Genomic DNA, 22,555 nt, shown 5'->3' with positions numbered 1-22,555 from the left:
AATATTGAAAGCCTACTGTAACAGCAAGTCAGTATTATTATGTATTATTATGTCCCATAATACCAATGGGGAGATCGAGGCTGAGAGTGAAAGCGTGGTTAACCTGAGGCCAGCTGCTGACCTCATGGTGGAGTTTTACAGATTTGGATTGTCAGGCATGGGAAGTCCTGATTTGACTGATGCTCCGGTCAACATCATCAATGTTACATAGAATGGTTGATTTGGGGGGCATCTTACCGGTCACTACGGGCTTGCCATCCGGAAGGTTGTCATTCGAATCCCCACGATGGGTTGAGCTCCCGTTGCTCGGTCCCAGCTCCTGCCCACCTAGCAGTTTGGAAGCATGTCAAAGTGCAAGTAGATAAATAGGTACTGCTGCAGCAGGAAGGTAACCAGCGTTTCCGTGTGCTACTCTGGTTTTGCCAGAAGCAGCTTAGTCATGCTGGCCACATGACCTGGAAAAACTGTCTGCAGACAGACGAGGGCTCCCTCAGCCAGTAAAGCGAGCTGAACACCCAACCCCAGACTTTTTCACGACTGGACTTAACTGTCAGGGGTCCTTTACCTTTACCTTTTTGTTTATATATATATATATTTACTGCATATTTATCTCTTTTGCAAAAAGAACTCAATGTAAATCACTTATCCCTGCAGCAGGTTCCGTTGCTGCCACAGGAGACCCCTGTAATTTCTCCATTGACACAGTTTGTAGCTGCTGGGAATTGGCAAGTTCCTCCTAAAAGTTCACAGCCAAGTTGCCTTGTGTAAAAAAGATGGGAAATAAATTTGTTTGAAGGGGGCAAAATGGTTGCCAACTACTTTTTTTGCCAAACTAGAACCCTGCGTATTTAATGGGATGACCAACTTTTAAAGGCTTCTGCTGCCTCGCAACCTGCTAACTACTATTTCATTGGCCAACATTAGCAAGGGTCAGATTGGTCCTCCTTCTCTGCAAAGCGTGTTTTCATTAAAGGAGAGCACGTGTTGCGGATGGGGCCGAGCAAAGCACCCCATGGTTGCCAGGCAGGATAGATTGAAGGGGCTTGGATCGGATTGGTGGTTGGTGTTACTGGGGTAAATTTGATGTTGCCAATTTAGGGGTGGGAACAGAGGTTATTTAAACAAGGCTCACAGCATGTTCCTTTCTCTTTCGCTGTGGGCACCGGATCGCCCGCCCTGCCTTGATTGGGCTTGTGCTTTGACCTTGCTATGCCTGTCATGGGGTCATCCGCATTGCTGCGGGGGCCTGGTAGGAATTTTTCCTTTTGGCTGATTAGTGTGTGCCATTTGGTTTTTGCCTACTGCGTAGCAAATCGTCACAACTTGTAAGGTTGGCGGTTGGGCATTGGTTTAAATTAGTTGGTGGAGGGGTATGGATCGGCTGTGCCTGCCCCTCCAATGCTGCTGCTGCACGGGAATTCCGTTAAAGGAATTCAGGGGCTTACCATCCTCTCGTCGAAACCCCTGGAATCGGGTGCGGGCCGCGTAAGCTCCTGGGAGCATGCGGGGAGAAGCTGAGGGTCTGTGTCGCAGCTCCAGTTATCCCTGAACTTGTTCCTCCGCACTGGCTCTCGCTGGAATCCGGGAGTCAGTGCTGTTCCCCAAGGCGGGGGGGGGGGGCAGATAGTCATAACCAATGCCTAAGCAACCACTCACAATTTGTATTTTAATAAAGTTGTGGCCAAAAACCTTAAACAAAAAATTATGTGTGATGTGTGAGTTATTGGGGTAGGGGTGTTTTGGGGACCTCAGCACGCAAGCACTCCAGCTGATTCCTGAACCTTGTAAGGGTGCTGACACTCAGCTGCACCAGCCAGTTGGGTGGGGTATGAATAATAAAACTGTGTTTATTATTATTACTGCTCCTGGGATCTTTTCAGCACAGCTGCCACCTAAATTTTACAGGTTGCTAATGGAAGGGGAGAAAAAATAGCAGATAATGCACCCACAGACCCACATAACAGGTGACTGAGTCTGCCTTCATTCCATTCTACTGAAGGTTCCCCTTTGCTTTTAACATCTGCTAATCAGAATTACAGCTGTTCTGAGCTTCAGAAATACCTTGCCATTTGTGCCCTCTCTGAGAATGGAATTTTCTGCAATCTCCCCAGTAGTGTTGCCAATGTGTCTGCAAGCAGGTATTTCTTGCAGCTGTCAGCATCTGAACCATCCAGGCCATTTTTTCTTAACTCACCCTAGGCAATTTATTCATCTTACAGACCACCCCAAGATTTATCTGCAGAACAATCTTTCTCATCCTGTTCTCTTTCCATATCAATTAACAGATTTCCCTTCATCCCACAAAAAGCTGCTCCCAACTTCATGGCGCCTGTATAGAAAGGAAGTGGAATTTTGGGTAACTGCTTGGCCATAATGCAGTTTGATGCAACCTCTTTTGGTTGGACTGTTCAGTTCAACTGCAGTTTCCATACCTACCAAGAAAGAAACGTTTCAGTTTGCCTTCCTCCTCCTCTGCACCTTTTTGGATGCATTTTGCTTAACATGATTGTTTTTGTTATGTGTGTTGTTTTATATCCTTTGCCCCCATTATATGCTTCTCCCTACTATGCTTTCCAGCCAAAAGGCTTCCAGAGTGGCTTATGTAAAATTTAAAAACCAAAAAACTAAACATGGAACACAAGCGAAAAAGGACAGGAAGGGAAGAGGAAAACAAAAACCAGAACACCTTACCAGAGTTGAAAAGGCCCTGCCTCTGGTTGAAGCTAATCTAACTTCCTTAGGGCCTGGGACCACTAGGGTGTTGCTATTTATGGACCTTGAGGCTCCCCGTGGGGCATACCAGGAGAGGCGGTGCCGTAGGTATGAGGGTCCTAGGCTGTGAAGGGCTTTAAAGGTCAAAACCAGCACCTTAAATCTGACCCTGTACTCCACCGGGAGCCAGTGCTGCTGGAAAAGCAGTGTGAATATGCTCTCATGGCAGAGACCCCGTGAGGAGCCTCGCTGCAGCATTCTGCACCCGCTGGAGTGTCTGGGACTGCTTCAAGGGCAGCCCCGTGTAGAGCGAATTACAGTAGTCAAGCCTGGAGGTGACCGTTGCATGGATCACTGCGGCCAGGGCGGGGCGGGAAAGGTAAGGGACCAACTGCTTGATGCGGCGAAGGTGGAAAAATGTCACCTTGGCTGTTGCTGTAACCTGCGCCTCCATGGAAAGGGAGGCATCACGGATTACACCCAAACTCTTAACAGAAGGCAATGACACTAATTGGGCCTCCGCAAGAGAAGGGAGTTGGTCCCTCATCCCCATGCCATCTCGACCCAGCCATAGGACCTCTGTCTTCGAAGCATTTAGTTTCAATCGGCTCCCACCATCCAGCCGCAGCTTCCAAACATCTGGTCAGTGTGTTTGGGGCCAAGTTGGTGTGGCCATCCATCAGCAGATAGAGCTGAGTGTCATCAGCATATTGGTGACGCCCAGCCCAAAGCTCTGGACAATCTGGGCAAGGGGGTGCCTAAAGATGTTAAAAAGCATCGGGGAGAGGATTGCGCCCTGCGGCACTCCACACACCAAGGAGTGGCATGACTACATTTCCCTCCCTAGTGCCACCCTCTGTCCCCAACCAGAGTTAAAAGAGCACAGCCATTTACAGGCTATGCCCTGTATCTCCACGTCGGTGACGCGGTGGTCCAAAAGATCATGATCAACCATGTCAAAGGCTGCTGACAAATCTAAAAGGTTCAGCAGTCCTGACCCGCCTCGATCCAGTTGTCTAAGGAGGTCATCTGTTAGGGCAACCAGAGCTGTCTCGGTCCCAAAACCAGGACGGAAACCGGACTAAAATGGATCTAAAGCCGATGTTTCCTCCAGAAACCTACCAAGCTGTTCAGCAACCGCTCTCCCAATTACCCCACCCAGATATGGAAGGTTTGAAACTGGGCAGTAACTGGACAGGTCTAAAGGATCTAGTGAAGTTTTCTTTAAGAGCGGACACACCACTGCTTCCTTCTGTTCCCCTGGGAATGTCCCAGTGGCAAGGGAAAAATTGATAATTTCAACCGGGGGGACCGCGAGACATCTAGACACGCCCTAATCAGCCAAGACGGGCACGGATCAAGGAGGCAGGTGGTGGGCCTACCAACTTGGAGGAATCTATCCACAAACAAAGGTCTTAGAGAAAAATTTAACAGCGATTGAGAGAGAGAGGTTTCAGAATGAGACAGGTTTAACAGTGGTTAAGAAAGTGAAATACCTGGGGATTAACATGACAGCTAAAAATGGGAATCTATTTAAAGACAATTATGGAAAATGTTGGGCTGAATTGAAAAAAGATTTAGAAATTTGGTCAAATTTGAAGCTTTCACAGCTAGGCCGTATTGCTGCGATAAAAATGAATGTATTGCCTAGAATGTTGTTTTTGTTTCAAACATTGCAAATTTTGGACAAAATGGATTGCTTCAAGAAATGGCAGAGAGATATTTCTAGATTTGTCTGGCAGGGCAAGAAGCCCAGAATAAAATTTAAAATACTAACAGATGCAAAGGAAAGAGGTGGATTTGCCCTGCCAGACCTTAAACTTTATTATGAATCAGCAGCTTCTTCCTGGCTGAAAGAATGGCTGCTTCTTGAAAACACAGACATTTTGGACTTAGAAGGTTTTAATAATGTATTTGGATGGCATGCATATTTGTGGTATGAGAAGGTCAAAGCACATAAAGCATTTAAAAATCATATTGTCAGGAAAGCATTGTTTAATGTCTGGATAAGATATAAGGATCTATTGGAAAATAAAACCCCAAGGTGGCTGTCACCGATGGAAGCGAAAGCTCAGAAAAAGCTCAATATGGAGGCCAAATGGCCGAAATATTGGGAAAATCTGGAACAAGAGGGAGATAGATTGAAACTACAGAGCTTTGAGAAACTAAAAAACAAAGTGCGAGATTGGCTTCATTATTATCAGATAATGGAGGCATATAATTTGCACAAGAAAATTGGCTTCCAGGTGGAAAAATCAAAGTTAGAAACAGAACTGTTAGAACCCAAAACTAAGATTTTGTCAAAGATGTATAACTTGCTGTTGAAATGGAATACTCAGGATGAAACGGTGAAATCTGCTATGATTAAATGGGCACAAGATGTTGGACATAACATAAAGATGGCTGACTGGGAACAGTTATGGACCGCAGGTATGAAGTTTACGGCATGTAATGCCTTAAGAGAGAATATTATGAAAATGATATACAGGTGGTACATGACCCCAGTCAAGCTTGCAAAAATCTATCATTTACCCAATAATAAATGTTGGAAATGTAAAGAAACTGAAGGTACATTCTTTCACCTTTGGTGGACGTGCCCAAGGATTAAGGCTTTCTGGGAGATGATTTATAATGAAATGAAAAAGGTATTCAAATATACCTTCTTGAAGAAACCAGAGGCCTTTCTCCTGGGCATAGTCGGCCACTTGGTGCCAAAGAAGGACAGAACTTTCTTTATGTATGCCACAACAGCAGCAAGAATACTTATTGCAAAATATTGGAAGACACAAGATTTACCCACCCTGGAAGAATGGCAGATGAAGGTGATGGACTATATGGAATTGGCGGAAATGACTGGCAGAATCCGAGACCAGGGAGAAGAGTCGGTGGAAGAAGATTGGAAGAAATTTAGACTATTTACAGAAATACTGCAAAATTAATGAATGCTAGAATGATGTCAGAATGAAGTTAAGTGGTTTTAGCAGCAATGTTATAAAGGTGTATGTAAAAATGGATTGTTAATAGGTGAGAATCTAAAGCTATAATTTATTAAGTTAAAAGATTAAGACAAAAACCAAGAGGGAAAGGAATTGCTGAATTAACCAATTGAACTGGAATACAAAAAAGGGAGGTGAGAGGAGGTCAGAGAAGCAAGGAAATGAAATGTAAGGTATGGAAAGATTGATTTGTTTTTAAGTGTTTTTTCTCTTTTTTCTGTATTTTGTATTATTTTTTCTCTTTTTTATTTTTTCTTTTGTTTCTTTTCTTTTTATCTATGTAATCTATTGTTTTTGAAACCTTAATAAATATCATTTTAAAAAAATAAATAAAGCGCAGCCACCTTTTTTTCACCAAAGACATTTGTCTTTGGGTGCTGAGCTCTCACAAGAACCAGCTGACTGGCGAGGAAGCTCAGGACAAAAACCGGGACATCCAATCAGAAACCACCAACTCATGGGTATCACTTACTCCTACAGCAGCGTGCATTAGGGCCACAGAAGACCAATGTATTCTCTCCAAAGGGACAGTTCACAGTCCTTGGGGCCTGGCAATATCCTCCCAAGACTCTACACAATGGAGAAGAACCTGTGCAAAAGAGAGGGGAGTAAATTGTCATTATTTGAGAGGACTTCGTGTACAAAACAGAAACATGAATTTCATGGGCATTTTGTTTTGAGCATTGGAAGAGCACTTTCAAGGTGGTAGCCTGAGTTCCTAGACAAGGAAATGGGAGACCAGCCTTCAAATCTAGCCTCTTCATGTGGCTCCCTGGGTGGTCTTGGGCCAGTCACTCACTCTGCCTCGCAGGGATGTTGTGAGGATTAAATTAGGAAGAGCCATAGAAGCCACCTTGACCTCCGTGGAGAAAAAGGTGGGATATAAATGCAATGAGTAAATAAATATTGAAAGCCTACTGTAACAGCAAGTCAGTATTATTATGTATTATTATGTCCCATAATACCAATGGGGAGATCGAGGCTGAGAGTGAAAGCGTGGTTAACCTGAGGCCAGCTGCTGACCTCATGGTGGAGTTTTACAGATTTGGATTGTCAGGCATGGGAAGTCCTGATTTGACTGATGCTCCGGTCAACATCATCAATGTTACATAGAATGGTTGATTTGGGGGGCATCTTACCGGTCACTACGGGCTTGCCATCCGGAAGGTCGTCATTCGAATCCCCACGATGGGTTGAGTTCCCGTTGCTCGGTCCCAGCTCCTGCCCACCTAGCAGTTCGGAAGCATGTCAAAGTGCAAGTAGATAAATAGGTACTGCTGCAGCAGGAAGGTAACCAGCGTTTCCGTGTGCTACTCTGGTTTTGCCAGAAGCAGCTTAGTCATGCTGGCCACATGACCTGGAAAAACTGTCTGCAGACAGACGAGGGCTCCCTCAGCCAGTAAAGCGAGCTGAACACCCAACCCCAGACTTTTTCACGACTGGACTTAACTGTCAGGGGTCCTTTACCTTTACCTTTTTGTTTATATATATATATATATTTACTGCATATTTATCTCTTTTGCAAAAAGAACTCAATGTAAATCACTTATCCCTGCAGCAGGTTCCGTTGCTGCCACAGGAGACCCCTGTAATTTCTCCATTGACACAGTTTGTAGCTGCTGGGAATTGGCAAGTTCCTCCTAAAAGTTCACAGCCAAGTTGCCTTGTGTAAAAAAGATGGGAAATAAATTTGTTTGAAGGGGGCAAAATGGTTGCCAACTACTTTTTTGCCAAACTAGAACCCTGCGTATTTAATGGGATGACCAACTTTTAAAGGCTTCTGCTGCCTCGCAACCTGCTAACTACTATTTCATTGGCCAACATTAGCAAGGGTCAGATTGGTCCTCCTTCTCTGCAAAGCGTGTTTTCATTAAAGGAGAGCACGTGTTGCGGATGGGGCCGAGCAAAGCACCCCATGGTTGCCAGGCAGGATAGATTGAAGGGGCTTGGATCGGATTGGTGGTTGGTGTTACTGGGGTAAATTTGATGTTGCCAATTTAGGGGTGGGAACAGAGGTTATTTAAACAAGGCTCACAGCATGTTCCTTTCTCTTTCAATGTGGGCACCGGATCGCCCGCCCTGCCTTGATTGGGCTTGTGCTTTGACCTTGCTATGCCTGTCATGGGGTCATCCGCATTGCTGCGGGGGCCTGGTAGGAATTTTTCCTTTTGGCTGATTAGTGTGTGCCATTTGGTTTTTGCCTACTGCGTAGCAAATCGTCACAACTTGTAAGGTTGGCGGTTGGGCATTGGTTTAAATTAGTTGGTGGAGGGGTATGGATTGGCTGTGCCTGCCCCTCCAATGCTGCTGCTGCACGGGAATTCCGTTAAAGGAATTCAGGGGCTTACCATCCTCTCGTTGAAACCCCTGGAATCGGGTGCGGGCCGCGTAAGCTCCTGGGAGCATGCGGGGAGAAGCTGAGGGTCTGTGTCGCAGCTCCAGTTATCCCTGAACTTGTTCCTCCGCACTGGCTCTCGCTGGAATCCGGGAGTCAGTGCTGTTCCCCAAGGCGGGGGGGGGGGGTAAGATAGTCATAACCAATGCCTAAGCAACCACTCACAATTTGTATTTTAATAAAGTTGTGGCCAAAAACCTTAAACAAAAAATTATGTGTGATGTGTGAGTTATTGGGGTAGGGGTGTTTTGGGGACCTCAGCACGCAAGCACTCCAGCTGATTCCTGAACCTTGTAAGGGTGCTGACACTCAGCTGCACCAGCCAGTTGGGTGGGGTATGAATAATAAAACTGTGTTTATTATTATTACTGCTCCTGGGATCTTTTCAGCACAGCTGCCACCTAAATTTTACAGGTTGCTAATGGAAGGGGAGAAAAAATAGCAGATAATGCACCCACAGACCCACATAACAGGTGACTGAGTCTGCCTTCATTCCATTCTACTGAAGGTTCCCCTTTGCTTTTAACATCTGCTAATCAGAATTACAGCTGTTCTGAGCTTCAGAAATACCTTGCCATTTGTGCCCTCTCTGAGAATGGTATTTTCTGCAATCTCCACAGTAGTGTTGCCAATGTGTCTGCAAGCAGGTATTTCTTGCAGCTGTCAGCATCTGAACCATCCAGGCCATTTTTTCTTAATTCACCCTAGGCAATTTATTCATCTTACAGACCATCCCAAGATTTATCTGCAGAACAATCTTTCTCATCCTGTTCTCTTTCCATATCAATTAACAGATTTCCCTTCATCTCACAAAAAGCTGCTCGAAGCATTTAGTTTCAACCCCGAAGCATTTAGTTTCAATCGGCTCCCATGAAACCATCCAGCCACAGCTTCTAAACATCTGGTCAGTGTGTTCGGGGCTGAGTCGGTGTGGCCATCCATCAGCAGATAGAGCTGAGTGTCATCAGCATATTGGTGACAACCCAGCCCAAAGCTCCGGACAATCTGGGCAAGGGGGCGCCTAAAGATGTTAAAAAGCATCGGGGAGAGGATTGCGCCCTGCGGCACTCCACACACCAAGGAGTGGCACAACTACATTTCCCTCCCTAGTGCCACCCTCTGTCCCCAACCAGAGTTAAAAGAGCACAGCCATTTACGGGCTATGCCCTGTATCCCCACGTCAGTGACGCGGTGGTCCAGAAGATCATGATCAACCATGTCAAAGGCTGCTGACAAATCTAAAAGGATCAGCAGTCCTGACCCGCCTCGATCCAGTTGTCTACGGAGGTCATCTGTTAGGGCAACCAGAGCTGTCTCGGTCCCAAAACCAGGACGGAAACCGGACTAAAATGGATCTAAACCGATGTTTCCTCCAGAAACCTACCAAGCTGTTCAGCAACCGCTCTCCCAATTACCCCACCCAGATATGGAACGTTTGAAACTGGGCAGTAATTGGATAGGTCTAAAGGATCTAGTGAAGTTTTCTTTAAGAGCGGACACACCACTGCTTCCTTCTGTTCCCCTGGGAATGTCCCCATGGCAAGGGATAAATTGATAATTTCAACCGGGGGGACCGCGAGACATCTAGACACACCCTAATCAGCCAAGACGGGCACGGATCAAGGAGGCAGGTGGTGGGCCTACCAACTTGGAGGAATCTATCCACATCAGCAGGAAGTATACGATCGAAATGGTCCAACACTGGACCTGAAGTCAGTCGAGGGGCCTCCAGTTCAGTCACTGTATCTATATTGGCAGCGAGGTCACAGCGGAGCAATAGGACTTTCTCCGCAAAAAAGCTCGCAAATGCCTCACAGCTGTGGGTCGAATTTGTGCTTAAATTTGGTTGTCCTCCTAAGGACGTTATTGACCCAATTATTCTAAAAAGTTGTGCCGGTGAGAGCTAGCGGATGCAATGGAAGCTGCAAAGTAAGATTTCTTAGCAGCTTTCATAGCCATCTCATAGGCTTTCATAAGCGTCCTATAAGGTGTTCTTGAAGCTCCGTCACACGTCCATCGCCATGCTCGCTCTAGCCGTCTTAGATTCCGCTTCATTTTCCGGAGCTGCTCAGTAAACCAAGGGGCCCGGTTTCGACAGGGTCGCAAAGGGCGCTTAGGCGCGATCTCATCGATGGCTGCCAAGAGCCAGTTATTCCAGTCCTCAACAAGGTCATCTAATGAGTCGCCAGGAGCAACTTTTGGTCTCCAGTGCCTTGATCATCTGACAGCCCTCCTCTGTCCCTCTGGTCAATATCCTTCTTGAATGCCAAATCCTCATTTTTTAATTGATAATTACATTTTTAGTAAGGATATTCTTGGAGTTGCAGAACCCCATAGACATTTCCTAATTAAGGAATTCCTTTTCTGGAAATATTTACCGTATTTTTCGCCCCATAGGACGCACTTATTCCCCTCCAAAAATGAAGGGTAAATCTGGGTGCGTCCTATGGGGCGAATGCAAGCCTCGCGTGCCCGGCAGGAGGTCCCACCGGGTGCGCGAGGCTTGGGGCGGCACCCTGTCGCCCGAAGCACGGGGAGCCCTCCGGAGGGCTCCCCCTGCTTCGGGCGAGTGTCTGCAAGCCTCGCATGCCCGGAAGGAGGTCCCGCCCGGTGCGCGAGGCTTGGGGCGGCAGCCCGTCGCCCGAAGCACGGGGAGCCCTCTGGAGGGCTCCCCCTGCTTCGGGTGAGTGTCTGCAAGCCTCGCGCGCCCGGCAGGAGGTCCCGCCGGGTGCGCGAGGCTTGGGGCGGCAGCCTGTCACCCCGAAGCACGGGGAGCCCTCCGGAGGGCTTCCCCTGCTTCGGGCAGGTGAGCGCAAGGCTTGGGGCGGCAGCCAGGGCTGGGGGGGGAAAATAATTTTTTAAAATTCATTCCCCCCCCCCAAAAAAAATGAGGTGCGTCCTATGGGCCGGTGCGCTTTATAGGACGAAAAATACGGTACTACATATATGACCTGGAATTCTACTCCCACTATAGATTATTCTGGGAATAATGTTCATTTGAGAGTATTAACCCTTCCGCACAAGGGCAGGTTAAATGACTCCCATCTATTAATATATAAAGAAAACTCATTGATTACTTTGTTTAAATTACATGCTACTAATTCAGTAATATCCATTGGTATGATTATACCTAAATATCTAATTGACTCTCTGCAAATATGGAACTGATAGTTCTTAGCTGAATAAATAAAGTCACTGTTACTTATATGAAGCGATACCGACTTTGCCCAATTTATAGAATATATTGAGCAGGGCTAGCACTGGCTGTCCTCTGATGTCTCTGTGCACCGGCAACCATAACAGAAGATCCGGAAGAAAATTTGGCAAACGGTTAGCTCAGTTGTTTCTGGAATCCACGTTTCTGTTCTGTTCAGTGTTTCTAAGCTATGACACTGCGGAGGCTTGCCCATTTTACTGGAATTTCGGTCAGACAACCAAACATTAGCACAGGGAACATGGATGGATTGTTAGATAACAAAATCTCAGACCCTCCAACATTCTGCCAATTAAACTTGGGACTTGCGTCTTTCAGTGCCATACTCCCGGGTAAATGTGCTGGGGCTTCCCCTCTCTAACCCGCTTTCATTGCTTCCTTCTCCTCCAGTGGGGGCAGCATTGGGCAGAGGAAGCATGGCGAATGGGTCCAGTGGGGGCAGCCTGACCTGCATCACCAGCAGCTCCCCCTCCTACTCTGCTTCCATGGACTAAAGCGCAGCCACCTTTTGACACTACAGGAGCCAGAATCTAGTACTAAAAGGGTTTTGGAACTGATTCATGAATTTGGTCAGGTTGCAGGATTCAAGCTGAATAAGTTAAAAACAAAGGTCTTAGAGAAAAAATTAACAGCGATTGAGAGAGAGAGGTTTCAGAATGAGACAGGTTTAACAGTGGTTAAGAAAGTGAAATACCTGGGGATTAACATGACAGCTAAAAATGGGAATCTATTTAAAGACAATTATGAAAAATGTTGGGCTGAAGTGAAAAAAGATTTAGAAATTTGGTGAAATTTGAAGCTTTCACTGCTAGGCCGTATTGCTGCGATAAAAATGAATGTATTGCCTAGAATGTTGTTTTTTCCCCCAAACATTGCAAATTTTGGACAAAATGGATTGCTTCAAGAAGTGGCAGAGCGATATCTCTAGATTTGTCTGGCAGGGCAAGAAGCCAAGAATAAAATTTAAAATACTAACAGATGCAAAGGAAAGAGGTGGATTTGCCCTGCCAGACCTGAAACTTTATTATGAATCAGCAGCTTTTTGCTGGCTGAAAGAATGTCTGCTTCTTGAAAACACAGACATTTTGGACTTAGAAGGTTTTAATAGTGTATTTGGATGGCATGCATATTTGTGGTATGAGAAGGTCAAAGCACATAAAGCATTTAAAAATCATATTGTCAGGAAAGCGTTGTTTAATGTCTGGATAACATATAAGGATCTATTGGAAAATAAAACCCCAAGGTGGCTGTCACCGATGGAAGCGAAAGCTCAGAAAAAGCTCAATATGGAGGCCAAATGGCCGAAATATTGGGAAATTCTGGAACAAGAGGGAGATAGATTGAAACTGCAGAGCTTTGAGAAACTAAAAAACAAAGTGCGAGATTGGCTTCATTATTATCAGATAATGGAGGCATATAATTTGGACAAGAAAATTGGCTTCCAGGTGGAAAAATCAAAGTTAGAAACAGAACTGTTAGAACCCAAAACTAAGATTTTGTCAAAGATGTATAACTTGCAGTTGAAATGGAATACTCAGGATGAAACAGTGAAATCTGCTATGATTAAATGGGCAGAAGATGTTGGACATAACATAATGATGGCTGACTGGGAACAGTTATGGACCGCAGGTATGAAGTTTACGGCATGTAATGCCTTAAGAGAGAATATTATGAAAATGATATACAGGTGTACATGACCCCAGTCAAGCTTGCAAAAATCTATCATTTGCCCGATAATAAATGTTGGAAATGTAAAGAAACTGAAGGTACATTCTTTCACCTTTGGTGGACATGCCCAAGGATTAAGGCTTTCTGGGAGATGATTTATAATGAAATGAAAAAGGTATTCAAATATACCTTCTTGAAGAAACCAGAGGCCTTTCTCCTAGGCATAGCCGGCCAATTGGTGCCAAAGAAGGACAGAACTTTTGGGAAAATTAATCCTGTGTCCAGTCAGGCTTCCCCTGTGCGGCTCTGATTGGGAACTGACCTGGCAGGAAGAGCAGAGTAGCAGCGGTCTTGCATCCGTGTGAGATGAGGGATAAATCACGTCAGGAGACAGTTCGGTTCTCATCTCTAGAAGCGTTTATTTACAAGCAGTAAATCCATCAGAAACCTCCGACATTCTCTGTGCTCCAAAAGCACACACGCAGCCTCTGAGCTGAGCTGCGTCTCAGGCAGAAGCGAAAGCGTGTCTGAACAGCGACACAGACTCTGACGCACTTCTCTGCGACAAGCTCCTCCCAGATACAGGACACCACGGAGTTTTAACCCTGTCAGTTTCAAACTCCACAGAACTTTCTTTATGTATGCCACAACAGCAGCAAGAATACTTATTGCAAAATATTGGGAGACACAAGATTTACCCACCCTGGAAGAATGGCAGATGAAGGTGATGGACTATATGGAATTGGCGGAAATGACTGGCAGAATCCGAGACCAGGGAGAGGAGTCGGTGGAAGAAGATTGGAAGAAATCTAAAGACTATTTACAGAAATACTGCAAAATTATAATGAATGCTAGAATGATGTCAGAATGAAGTTAAGTGGTTTTAGCAGCAATGTTATAAAGGTATATGTAAAAATGGATTGTTAATAGGTGAGAATCTAAAGCTATAATTTATTAAGTTAAAAGATTAAGACAAAAACAAAGAGGGAAAGGAATTGCTGAATTAACCAATTGAACTGGAATACAAAAAAGGGAGGTGAGAGGAGGTCAGAGAAGCAAGGAAATGAAATGTAAGGTATGGAAAGATTGATTTGTTTTTAAGTGGTTTTTTCTCTTTTTTCTGTATTTTGTATTTTTTTTCTTTTTTCTATTTTCTTTTGTTTCTTTTCTTTTTATCTATGTAATCTATTGTTTTTGAAACCTTAATAAATATAATTTTAAAAAAATAAATAAAGCGCAGCCACCTTTTTTCCACCAAAGACATTTGTCTTTGGGTGCTGAGCTCTCACAAGAGCCAGCTGACTGGCGAGGGAGCTCAGCACAAAAAATGGGACATCCAATCAGAAACGGGCATAGCTTCTGTAATTCCAGGATGTCCCAGTTGAATCAGGACTGTTGATGGATAAGCAATCTAGTCTTGACATCAGGCATAGTTGACGTGTGACCCTCCGATTGTTGTTGGACTACAATTCCCATCATCCATGAACTGCAATTCCCACAAGTCCTGGTTTATTCTGTGTGGGTTGAAGCCAAAGGGGGAGGGGGAGGAAATTATAAGCAGCATGAGGATGAGCTTAGCCCACTCATGGTAGCCACCGACACTACCTCCCCGCCCCCCAAAAAGATACTCTTTCCTCAGTCCATTTCAGAGCCTCCTGCCCCAACCTGGTCTCCTAACATTTTTTCTCCTTTCCACTGCTGATTCGTTTTCCTCCCTGGAGTCTTCCTAATCAGTCAATGATCCCATTGTGGAAATATACCTGAAGGAGCATCTCTACCCTCCTCATCATTCAGCCTGGACACGGAGGTCCAGCTCCAAGTGTTGGGATTTTAGTTCCCACCAGCTGCGAGCAAGCAGCCAGATTGTTTACATCATGTGATGTATCTGAGCATGAGACAGGAAGTCTGAGCCAGTTCTCAGCGCTCTCAGTGTAATCTGGGTGGAGTTACTGTGAGTTGTCTTCCGCTTCTGGGTAGATGCAGAGTCGTATCGTAGACTCGCATCCTGTACTGCTCAGGCGAGCAGGCATGCTTTTGTACAGTCTTAATAAAGTAGCAGTTAGACTATGGACTGTCCTCTTCTGTTATGGATTGCCAGAAGATTGCTAGCGTGCTCCTCTCAGGAGGGAGGGGTCGCTTATCAATGGTTTTTCTCGACTGAGGGGGATTCCAGCCAGAGAGTGACCTCCAGAGAAAGGCCCCGGGTGCCTGGGATGCTGGCACCGCTCCCGGGCTGGTGTTTTTCCAATAATCTTCTGGCGGTTCCTTCATTGGAAGAGTCTAGGTTACAGCGAAGCAGACAGAGGGCCTTTTAGGTAGTGGTGACTAAAGAACTTAGGGCAATGGCACCAGTGTGGTATTAGTCTAAGACCTGGGATACATGGGCTCATGGGAGAAAACAATGTACATCGCCTTGAGGACCTTGGGGAAAGTTGGGAGAGAAATGTCTAAACAAACAAATTGAAAGTGGCATGGATATGTGTTCCTATGTCCCACTAAGAGTACACCCATAGAAATCAATAAACCTGATGTGTATTCAGCAGGATTAAATACCACTCTCAGTGACCTATGGGCACCCACAAGGCAGTGGCTCCTTAATAATCAGCTCCATTTAGGTCATGGCTCCAGTCTGCGTATTTAACGGGATGACCAACTTTTACAGGCTTCTGCTGCCTCTCAACCTGCTAACTACTATTTCATTGGCCAACATTAGCAAGGGTCAGATCGGTCCTCCTTCTCTGCAAACACTCCAGCTGATTCCTGAACCTTGTAAGGGGGCTGACACTCAGCTGCACCCAGCCAGTTGGGTGGTGTATAAATCATAACATTATGATGATGATTACGGCTCCTGGGATCTTTTCAGCACAGCCGCCAAGCCTAAATTTTACAGATTGCTAATGGAAGGGGAGAAAAATGAGCAGATAATACACCCACAGACCCACATAATTGGCGAATGAGTCAGACTTCATTCCATTCTACTGAAGTTTCCCCTTTGCTTTTAACATCTGCTAATCAGAAATACAGCTGAGCTTCAGAAATACCTTGACATTTGTGCCCTCTCTGAGAATGGAATCTCCCTAGTAGTGTTGCCAATGTGTCTAGCTCAGCACACACCCAACGGTGCCGGCTATAGTCTTTCTTGGCTCCCAGGCAGGTGAGGAGGGGGGTAAGGCCCACCCATTTGCCCAGTCGGCACCATCTCTTCATTGGCTATACTCATGGGATCCTGAGGTGGCAACTGTGGGCATTCTTTAACAAAGAAACTTGCTGGGTTAGGTCTACAATGGAATCCTTCATCAGATTTTTACTCTTCATAGATCCAGGACCTCTGGAATTAGGAAGGACTTGGGGATCATGGACACTAACTTTCCAAACTTTTCCAAGCAATATAAATGACCACCATGGAATTTCCTGGTCGCTAAGGCTGCATCCTGAACATTTCTGCTTTTGCAAAAGTCATGTATTCAAATTTAATTTCATTATTAAATAGGTTTTTAAATACTTTCCCACCCCTTCTTAAGCAACTGGATAGGATAGGATAGGAAGCTGCCAAGTCGGACAGTTGTTCCATCAAGCTCATAGCTGTCTACACTGACAGGAAGAAGGCCTTAAGTGTTGCCGACCAGGAAAATGCCTGGAACTCAACCTGATACCTTCTGCATTTGCAGCAGATACTCCCTCCCTGTGCCCTCTTACCTGCAATAACATGGAAGAAGATGAAGACCAGAGCAAAGCTCAGGTAAAGGAACCTCATGGCTGCAGTTTCTTCTGAGATCTCTGCCAAAGGGAAGGCACTCTAAGGCACAAGGAGGAAGAGTTTGGATGGAACAAGGAGGTTCTCTTTATTTATAGTGTTGTTGTTCCAAAAAGATGCTGAAACACACATTTGAGCATCTGAGTGGGAAATGCTGCAAGCAGGTATTGCCTGCAGCTGTCAGCATCTGAACCGTCCAGGCCATTTTTTCTTAACTCATCCTAGGCAATTTATTCATCTTGCAGACCATCCCAAGATTTATCTGCAGAACAATCTTTCTCATCCTGTTCTCTTTCCATATCAATTAACAGATTTCCCATCATCTCACAAAAGCTGCTCCCAACTTCATGGCGCCTGGATAGAAAGGAAATGGCATTTCGGGTTGGCCATAGTGCAGGTTGATGCAACCTCTTTTGGTTGGACTGTTCAGTTCGACTGCAGTTGCCATACCTTCCAAGAAAGAAACGTTTCAGTGTGCTTTTCTCCTGGTCTGCACATTTTTAGATACATTTTGCTTAACATGCTTGTTATTGTGATGCATATAGTTTTATGTCCATTGCCCCCATTAGATGCTTTTCCCCCACACACCCACATAAATTATTTACTTTATCCCATCATTCATAAGTTATAAACACAAAGAAGAACAACACCCAGAAGATGAGAGGAGAAACCTGTTGGTAGAAACATTGTTTAAATTCTTTATATCAGTTGTACTCTGCTTTGCAGCCAAAAGGCTCCCAGAGTAGCTTACATACAATTTAAAAAATAAATCAAAACATGGCACACAAGCGGAAAAGGACAGGATGGGAAGAGGAAAACAAAAACATGAACTCCTTGCCAATTTCTAGACAATCATGGTCAGCCGGCGCAGTTCAGGGCCAGTAGGTACCTGATTCAGCTTGGCCTCCAGCAAAAGCAGATGCCTTGAGCCCTGCTTCCTATCTCTCCCCAAGAGGCAGTCTGGTGGAGCGGTCCATTAGGAGCTCCATCTTTCCTGCACTGCTTGCATCAAAGGATCATCTAGGATGGCTGCTGCAGAACTGCATGGCTCTTTTCTTCTGATGGGTCTGTGTAGCAGTGGGTTTTAGGGACTGGAAGTTGTAGCAGGATTTTTCTCTTGCACTGGCTGTCTAGGGTTGTTGCAAATGGAGAGGCTGCAATACTCACCTAGAGGACAGGTTTAAGCACCTGGAGCAGTTTAACGACAAGCCTGGATTTCTATTTGATCTAGATCCTTGAGGGTGTGTTGGACCAATAATTTGTCTCTGGACCAGGGAGGCCCAAAAACCAATGACCAGGAGGGAGTAAGATTCAGGGCTGACCCTTTCAAGCTCTTGCACTCTGTAAGGCCTGAAATGTGGATATGCTTGAGGTTGGTTTCTGAGCTGCAAAGCAGGCTATCTCTTCCCATCAGATACGCTCATCTTTCCCAAGGTGAGCAACAGATTCTGCCCCCTTTGCCATTTAACATCTATATCAGTGGTTCTCAAAGGAATGGTGTGTCAGGAAAGCATGGGTTGTGTGGCTGTGAGATTCAAGCACAGGGAAAGAAACATTTAGATATTTCAGTGTAGTATAGCATCAAAATCAGAAAAGAGAAAGGCTCCTTTGCGTTGATGAGATGAGAACTTGTTTGTCACAAATTGGACTTAATATAAGCGAGATTACCTAGCAAAAGCAAGCTCAGGCCTCTCATTGAGTTTCTATACATACATAAGGTACATATGGTAAAGGCTCATTAATAATTATATGTTGGACCTGATTCAGGTTCTTATGCAGCTGCATTGTTTTATATTTTGGGGGGTTCCATGATCATATTATAAAGTAGTTGTGTTCTGTTATAAATCAAGCACTGCGAGGAGTTGTTTGTTTGTGCAGGGCACTCTTTAGCAAAACAGCAGTGTTGAGATGATGGGAAATCTCCAGGAGAGGCACTGAAATCTAGGAAAATGCATCGCAGGCTGAGACTGAGGAGCCCAAAGCGGTCAAGAGTTCGGCAGCTGAACGCCTGCAGGTCTTTGAGGAGGGCGATTGTGACGATGATGACACTAAGGATCTTGATGTTATAATGGTGAACCACAGTGGTACCTCGGGTTACAAACACCTCAGGTTACAAACGCTTCGGGTTACAGACTCTGCTAACCAGGAAATAGTACCTTGGGTTAAGAACTTTACCTCAGGATGAGAACAGAAATCTCATGGCGGTGGCAGCAGGAGGCCCCATTAGCTAAATTGGTACCTCAGGTTAAGAACGGCTTCAGGTGAAGAACGGACCTCCGGAACAAATTAAGTATATAACCAGAGGTACCACTGTATCTCGAATGGCCTAGTAGCCAAACAAATTGGCTCCTGAAAACTGCAAACCTGGAACAATAATAATTTCCAATGTATTTCTGATCAATAAAATAAATTCAATGTGGCATGAGCAAATTTTTATTCTGTTCAGCTTGGAAAAGAGGAGACTGAGAGGGGATGTGATAGCTCATTTTCTCCTGCTCTGGAGCGTAGGACTCAAAGCAATTGATTCAAGTTACAAGGAAGGAGATTCCAACTAAACATATGGAAAAGCTATTTGACATTAAGAGCTGTTCAACTGTGGAACAATCTCCCTCAGCAGCCTGTGGACTTGGAGGTTTTTATTTTTATGTATAATATTTACTGGCATTTTTATTTTTAAAAAACCCCACCATACAGTTTTTACATTTCTTATCATCACCTATATTTTGACTCTCTCAAGTCATTGAGTTCCCTCCATCCCTCCAACCTGACTTTCTAACTTCAGTTTGTAGTTTCACCCGCATTTCTCATTCCCCCTATCAACAGCAGTACCTCTGGCTACATATGCTTCAGGTTACATACGCTTCAGGTTACAGACTCCGCTAACCCAGAAATAGTACCTCGGGTTAAGAACTTTGCTTCAGGATGAGAACAGAAATCGTGCTCCGGTAGCACGGTGGCAGCGGGAGGCCCCATTAGCTAAAGTAGTGCTTCAGGTTAAGAACAGTTTCAGGTTAAGTACGGACCTCTGGAACGAATTAAGTACTTAACCCAAGGTACCACTGTACCTTTCTTTTTATTTTCATAACCCTTATAATTGTAAATATTCTTCTCCTTTTGACTAGCAAACCTTTAAATCAGTCCTGTTAGTGTTGTTAAATGTTTACAATGTTCTTTCAAATACATAATAAAATTGCTCCAGTCTTTTTCAAACTGTTGGTCTCGCTGGTCTCAAACCTTCCCTGACAATTGACTTGGAGGTTTTGAAGCAGAGGTTGGATGTCCACCTATCATGGATACTTTGGCGGAGATTCCTGCATTGCAGGGGCTGGTTTGGATGACTTGGGGTCCCTTCCAACTCTGCAATTCTATCATTCTATGATTCTAAGGAGACTTCTTCCCAGCATCTAACTGAATAATGTGATCTGTGATTCAATACGTGTGAAAACAGTAGTGATGCCCTTCAGCTGAGGGACCTGATCCTGTTGTTGAGGAGCAGGGGAAGCAGTGTCATTTTTCTGGGAAGGAGCAGATGAAGTTCCTTCCTCCACCAGGAATAGTTCTTGCTGGGAAGGAGGAGTTGTGGTGTGTTTCTGCTGAAGGACTTGTTATTGCTGGGATACAGTAGATGACGTGCCTTTCAACACAGGGACTTGTTGACTTGAAAAAGGTTATCCTGCAGGTAAATCTTGGGATGGTGTCCAAGACAAATAAATTGCCTAGGATGAGTTAAGAGAAAAGGAGCCTGGACGGTTCAGATGCTGAAAGTTGCAGGAAATACCTGTTTGCAGCATTTCCCCCTCAGGCGCGCAAATGTGTGTTTCAGCATCTTTTTGGCACGTCAACACTCTAAGTAAAGAGAACCTCCTTGCTTCATCCAACTTCCTTCTGCCTTAGAGTGCCTTCCCTTTGGCAAAGATCTCAGGGGAAACTGCAGACATGAGGTTCCTTTTCCATAGCTTTGCTCTGGTCTTCATCCTCTTCCACGTTGTTGCAGGTAAGAGGGAAGCTCAAACTCAGGGGGTGGGGGGCTGTAGTCCATGCAGAAGGTCTCAGGTTCAATCCCTCTGCCAGAAATCTGGGAAACTGCTTTGTAGCTCAGACCAATCCATCTATTTTGGTTTCTCTGACTTCAGCATTGAGATCAATCCACCACATTTTGGCACCAGTTTGTGATTTTTTGGGAGGGAAAGCCCTTGTGAATATCAGGGGAGGACACAAATGGGAAATTATTTCTGAGTTTTAGAACAGCTGTAATTCTGACTGACAGGTTTTGAAACCTTCAGAAAAATGGAATAAAGGCTGACAAATAGGCCAACTATCTGGGTCTTTGAGTACGTTATCTGCTAATTTTTCTCCCCTTCCATTAAAGGTAAAGGTGAGGTCCAGTCATGGATGACTCTGGGGTTGCGGTGCTCATCTCGCTTTACTGGCCAAGGGAGCCGGCGTACAGCTTCTGGGTCATGTTGCCAGCATGACTAAGCCGCTTCTGGCAAACCAGAGCAGTGCACAGAAACACCATTTACCATATTTTTCGCACTATAGGACGCACCGGACCATAGTAGGGGGAGAACAGAAAAGTAATAATTCTCCCTCTCTCTGCTTAGTGCCCCTTCAGCGAAGCTGCAGGAGAAACGGTGCCCCTTCCATTTCTCCTTCCGCTTCGCTGAAGGGCCGGTGTATAGCTCTCCCTCTCTGCTGAAGCCAGAAGAGTCTTGCTCTCCCGGCTTCAGCAAAAGGAACCCGAAGCCTTTGGAGTGCGTCACAAGGTCCCGCTGCACCCCAAAGGCTTCAGGGATAGCCACCTGCTGGGCTTGCATGTCCTCTTCCTTTTTTGCTCCATTGTTCCATTACATCATAATGATAAAAATAATAACGATAATAATTTCGTTATTTGGGCCCCACTCACCTTACTGGGTTGCCACAGCCACTTAACTGCTGCCAGAACCCTCTTACAAAATCCGGGGAAGAAATGAGAACAACAACCATGAGGGAATGAATAACTAAAATCTGGGCCATACACGGTGAGAATAAGAGAGGGCAGACAACAAGGAAATGCCTTTGCCAAGAAATGAAGTCTTTTTAGAAGTTACTGAAGTACGAAGGCATAGGAGAGTATAAAGCTATTCTTGTTACTCAGAACCTTTCGATATTATTATTTGTGTTTGGAATTTGTATGGAAATGTGGTCCTAGTGTTTAATTCTAGATATCTTTTTCTACTTGTATTTTATTTTGATTGGCATCTGTGATTATACGTTGTTTTGTTATTGTCAGGCTGTTATCCATCAGCTGTTGCCCCCCCAAGTGCTTCCTCCTCCTCCTCATCTCCCATCATTTCCCAATTCCCCCCCCCCATCTGCCTCTGAGCTGTGACCTCCCACAAGCCCCTGTTGTAAATCTAAACTGTCTTCCACTTCCTCCTCCCTGGAAGGGTCAAGCTGGGGTGGCGGTCTCCACCATTCTTCCTCTGCCCAGTCCCTGACAGTTATGAATTAATGTGTATGAATAAAGTCGAAAAGAATGAAAGACCCAGATGACTGACCCTGGGATCTTGATCACTAGGCAGCAATAGCCCTTCCTGGTTCTTCAGTTCCTCCCCACCCCTCCCCACCCTGGAACCTCTCTGAGTCTCTTCTCTCATTCACAGAAATTCCCACCCCTCAAAAAAAAAATAAAAATCTGAGTCCTACTCAGAGTAGACCCATGGAAATAAATAAACCTAATGCAGCCATGTCCATTAACTTCAATAGCAAATCAAATCAATCTTTATTACGGTCCAGAGACCCAACAAATCGTTACAAAGCAATGCACAATTCAT

At 45.1% G+C, this 22,555-nt stretch overlaps 1 protein-coding gene and 1 long non-coding RNA gene across 2 annotated transcripts in view; one reads left to right on the top strand and one right to left on the bottom strand.

The window, feature by feature from the left end:
- LOC308584098 (uncharacterized protein) overlaps positions 1-22,555 on the bottom strand; it is a 93,122-nt gene that overhangs the window by 53,954 nt on the left and 16,613 nt on the right. The window contains exons 3-4 of the mRNA XM_081188812.1: positions 6,848-6,937; positions 6,181-6,297 (exon numbers count right to left, since the gene is read on the bottom strand). Of these exons, the coding sequence (XP_081044938.1) occupies positions 6,181-6,297; positions 6,848-6,937 (207 nt within the window). The remainder of the gene's footprint in view (positions 1-6,180; positions 6,298-6,847; positions 6,938-22,555) is intronic.
- LOC308584300 lies at positions 4,120-14,055 on the top strand. Its single transcript, XR_014006756.1, has 2 exons — positions 4,120-5,711; positions 13,889-14,055. It is a non-coding gene; the product is annotated as an uncharacterized lncRNA (long non-coding RNA).

Source organism: Podarcis bocagei (genome assembly GCF_964188305.1).
Source record: "Podarcis bocagei genome assembly, chromosome: 3".
Taxonomy (NCBI): Eukaryota; Metazoa; Chordata; class Lepidosauria; order Squamata; family Lacertidae; genus Podarcis; species Podarcis bocagei.
The sequence above is the reverse complement of the archived record's forward strand: the minus strand, read 5'-3'. Positions and strand labels throughout refer to the sequence as shown.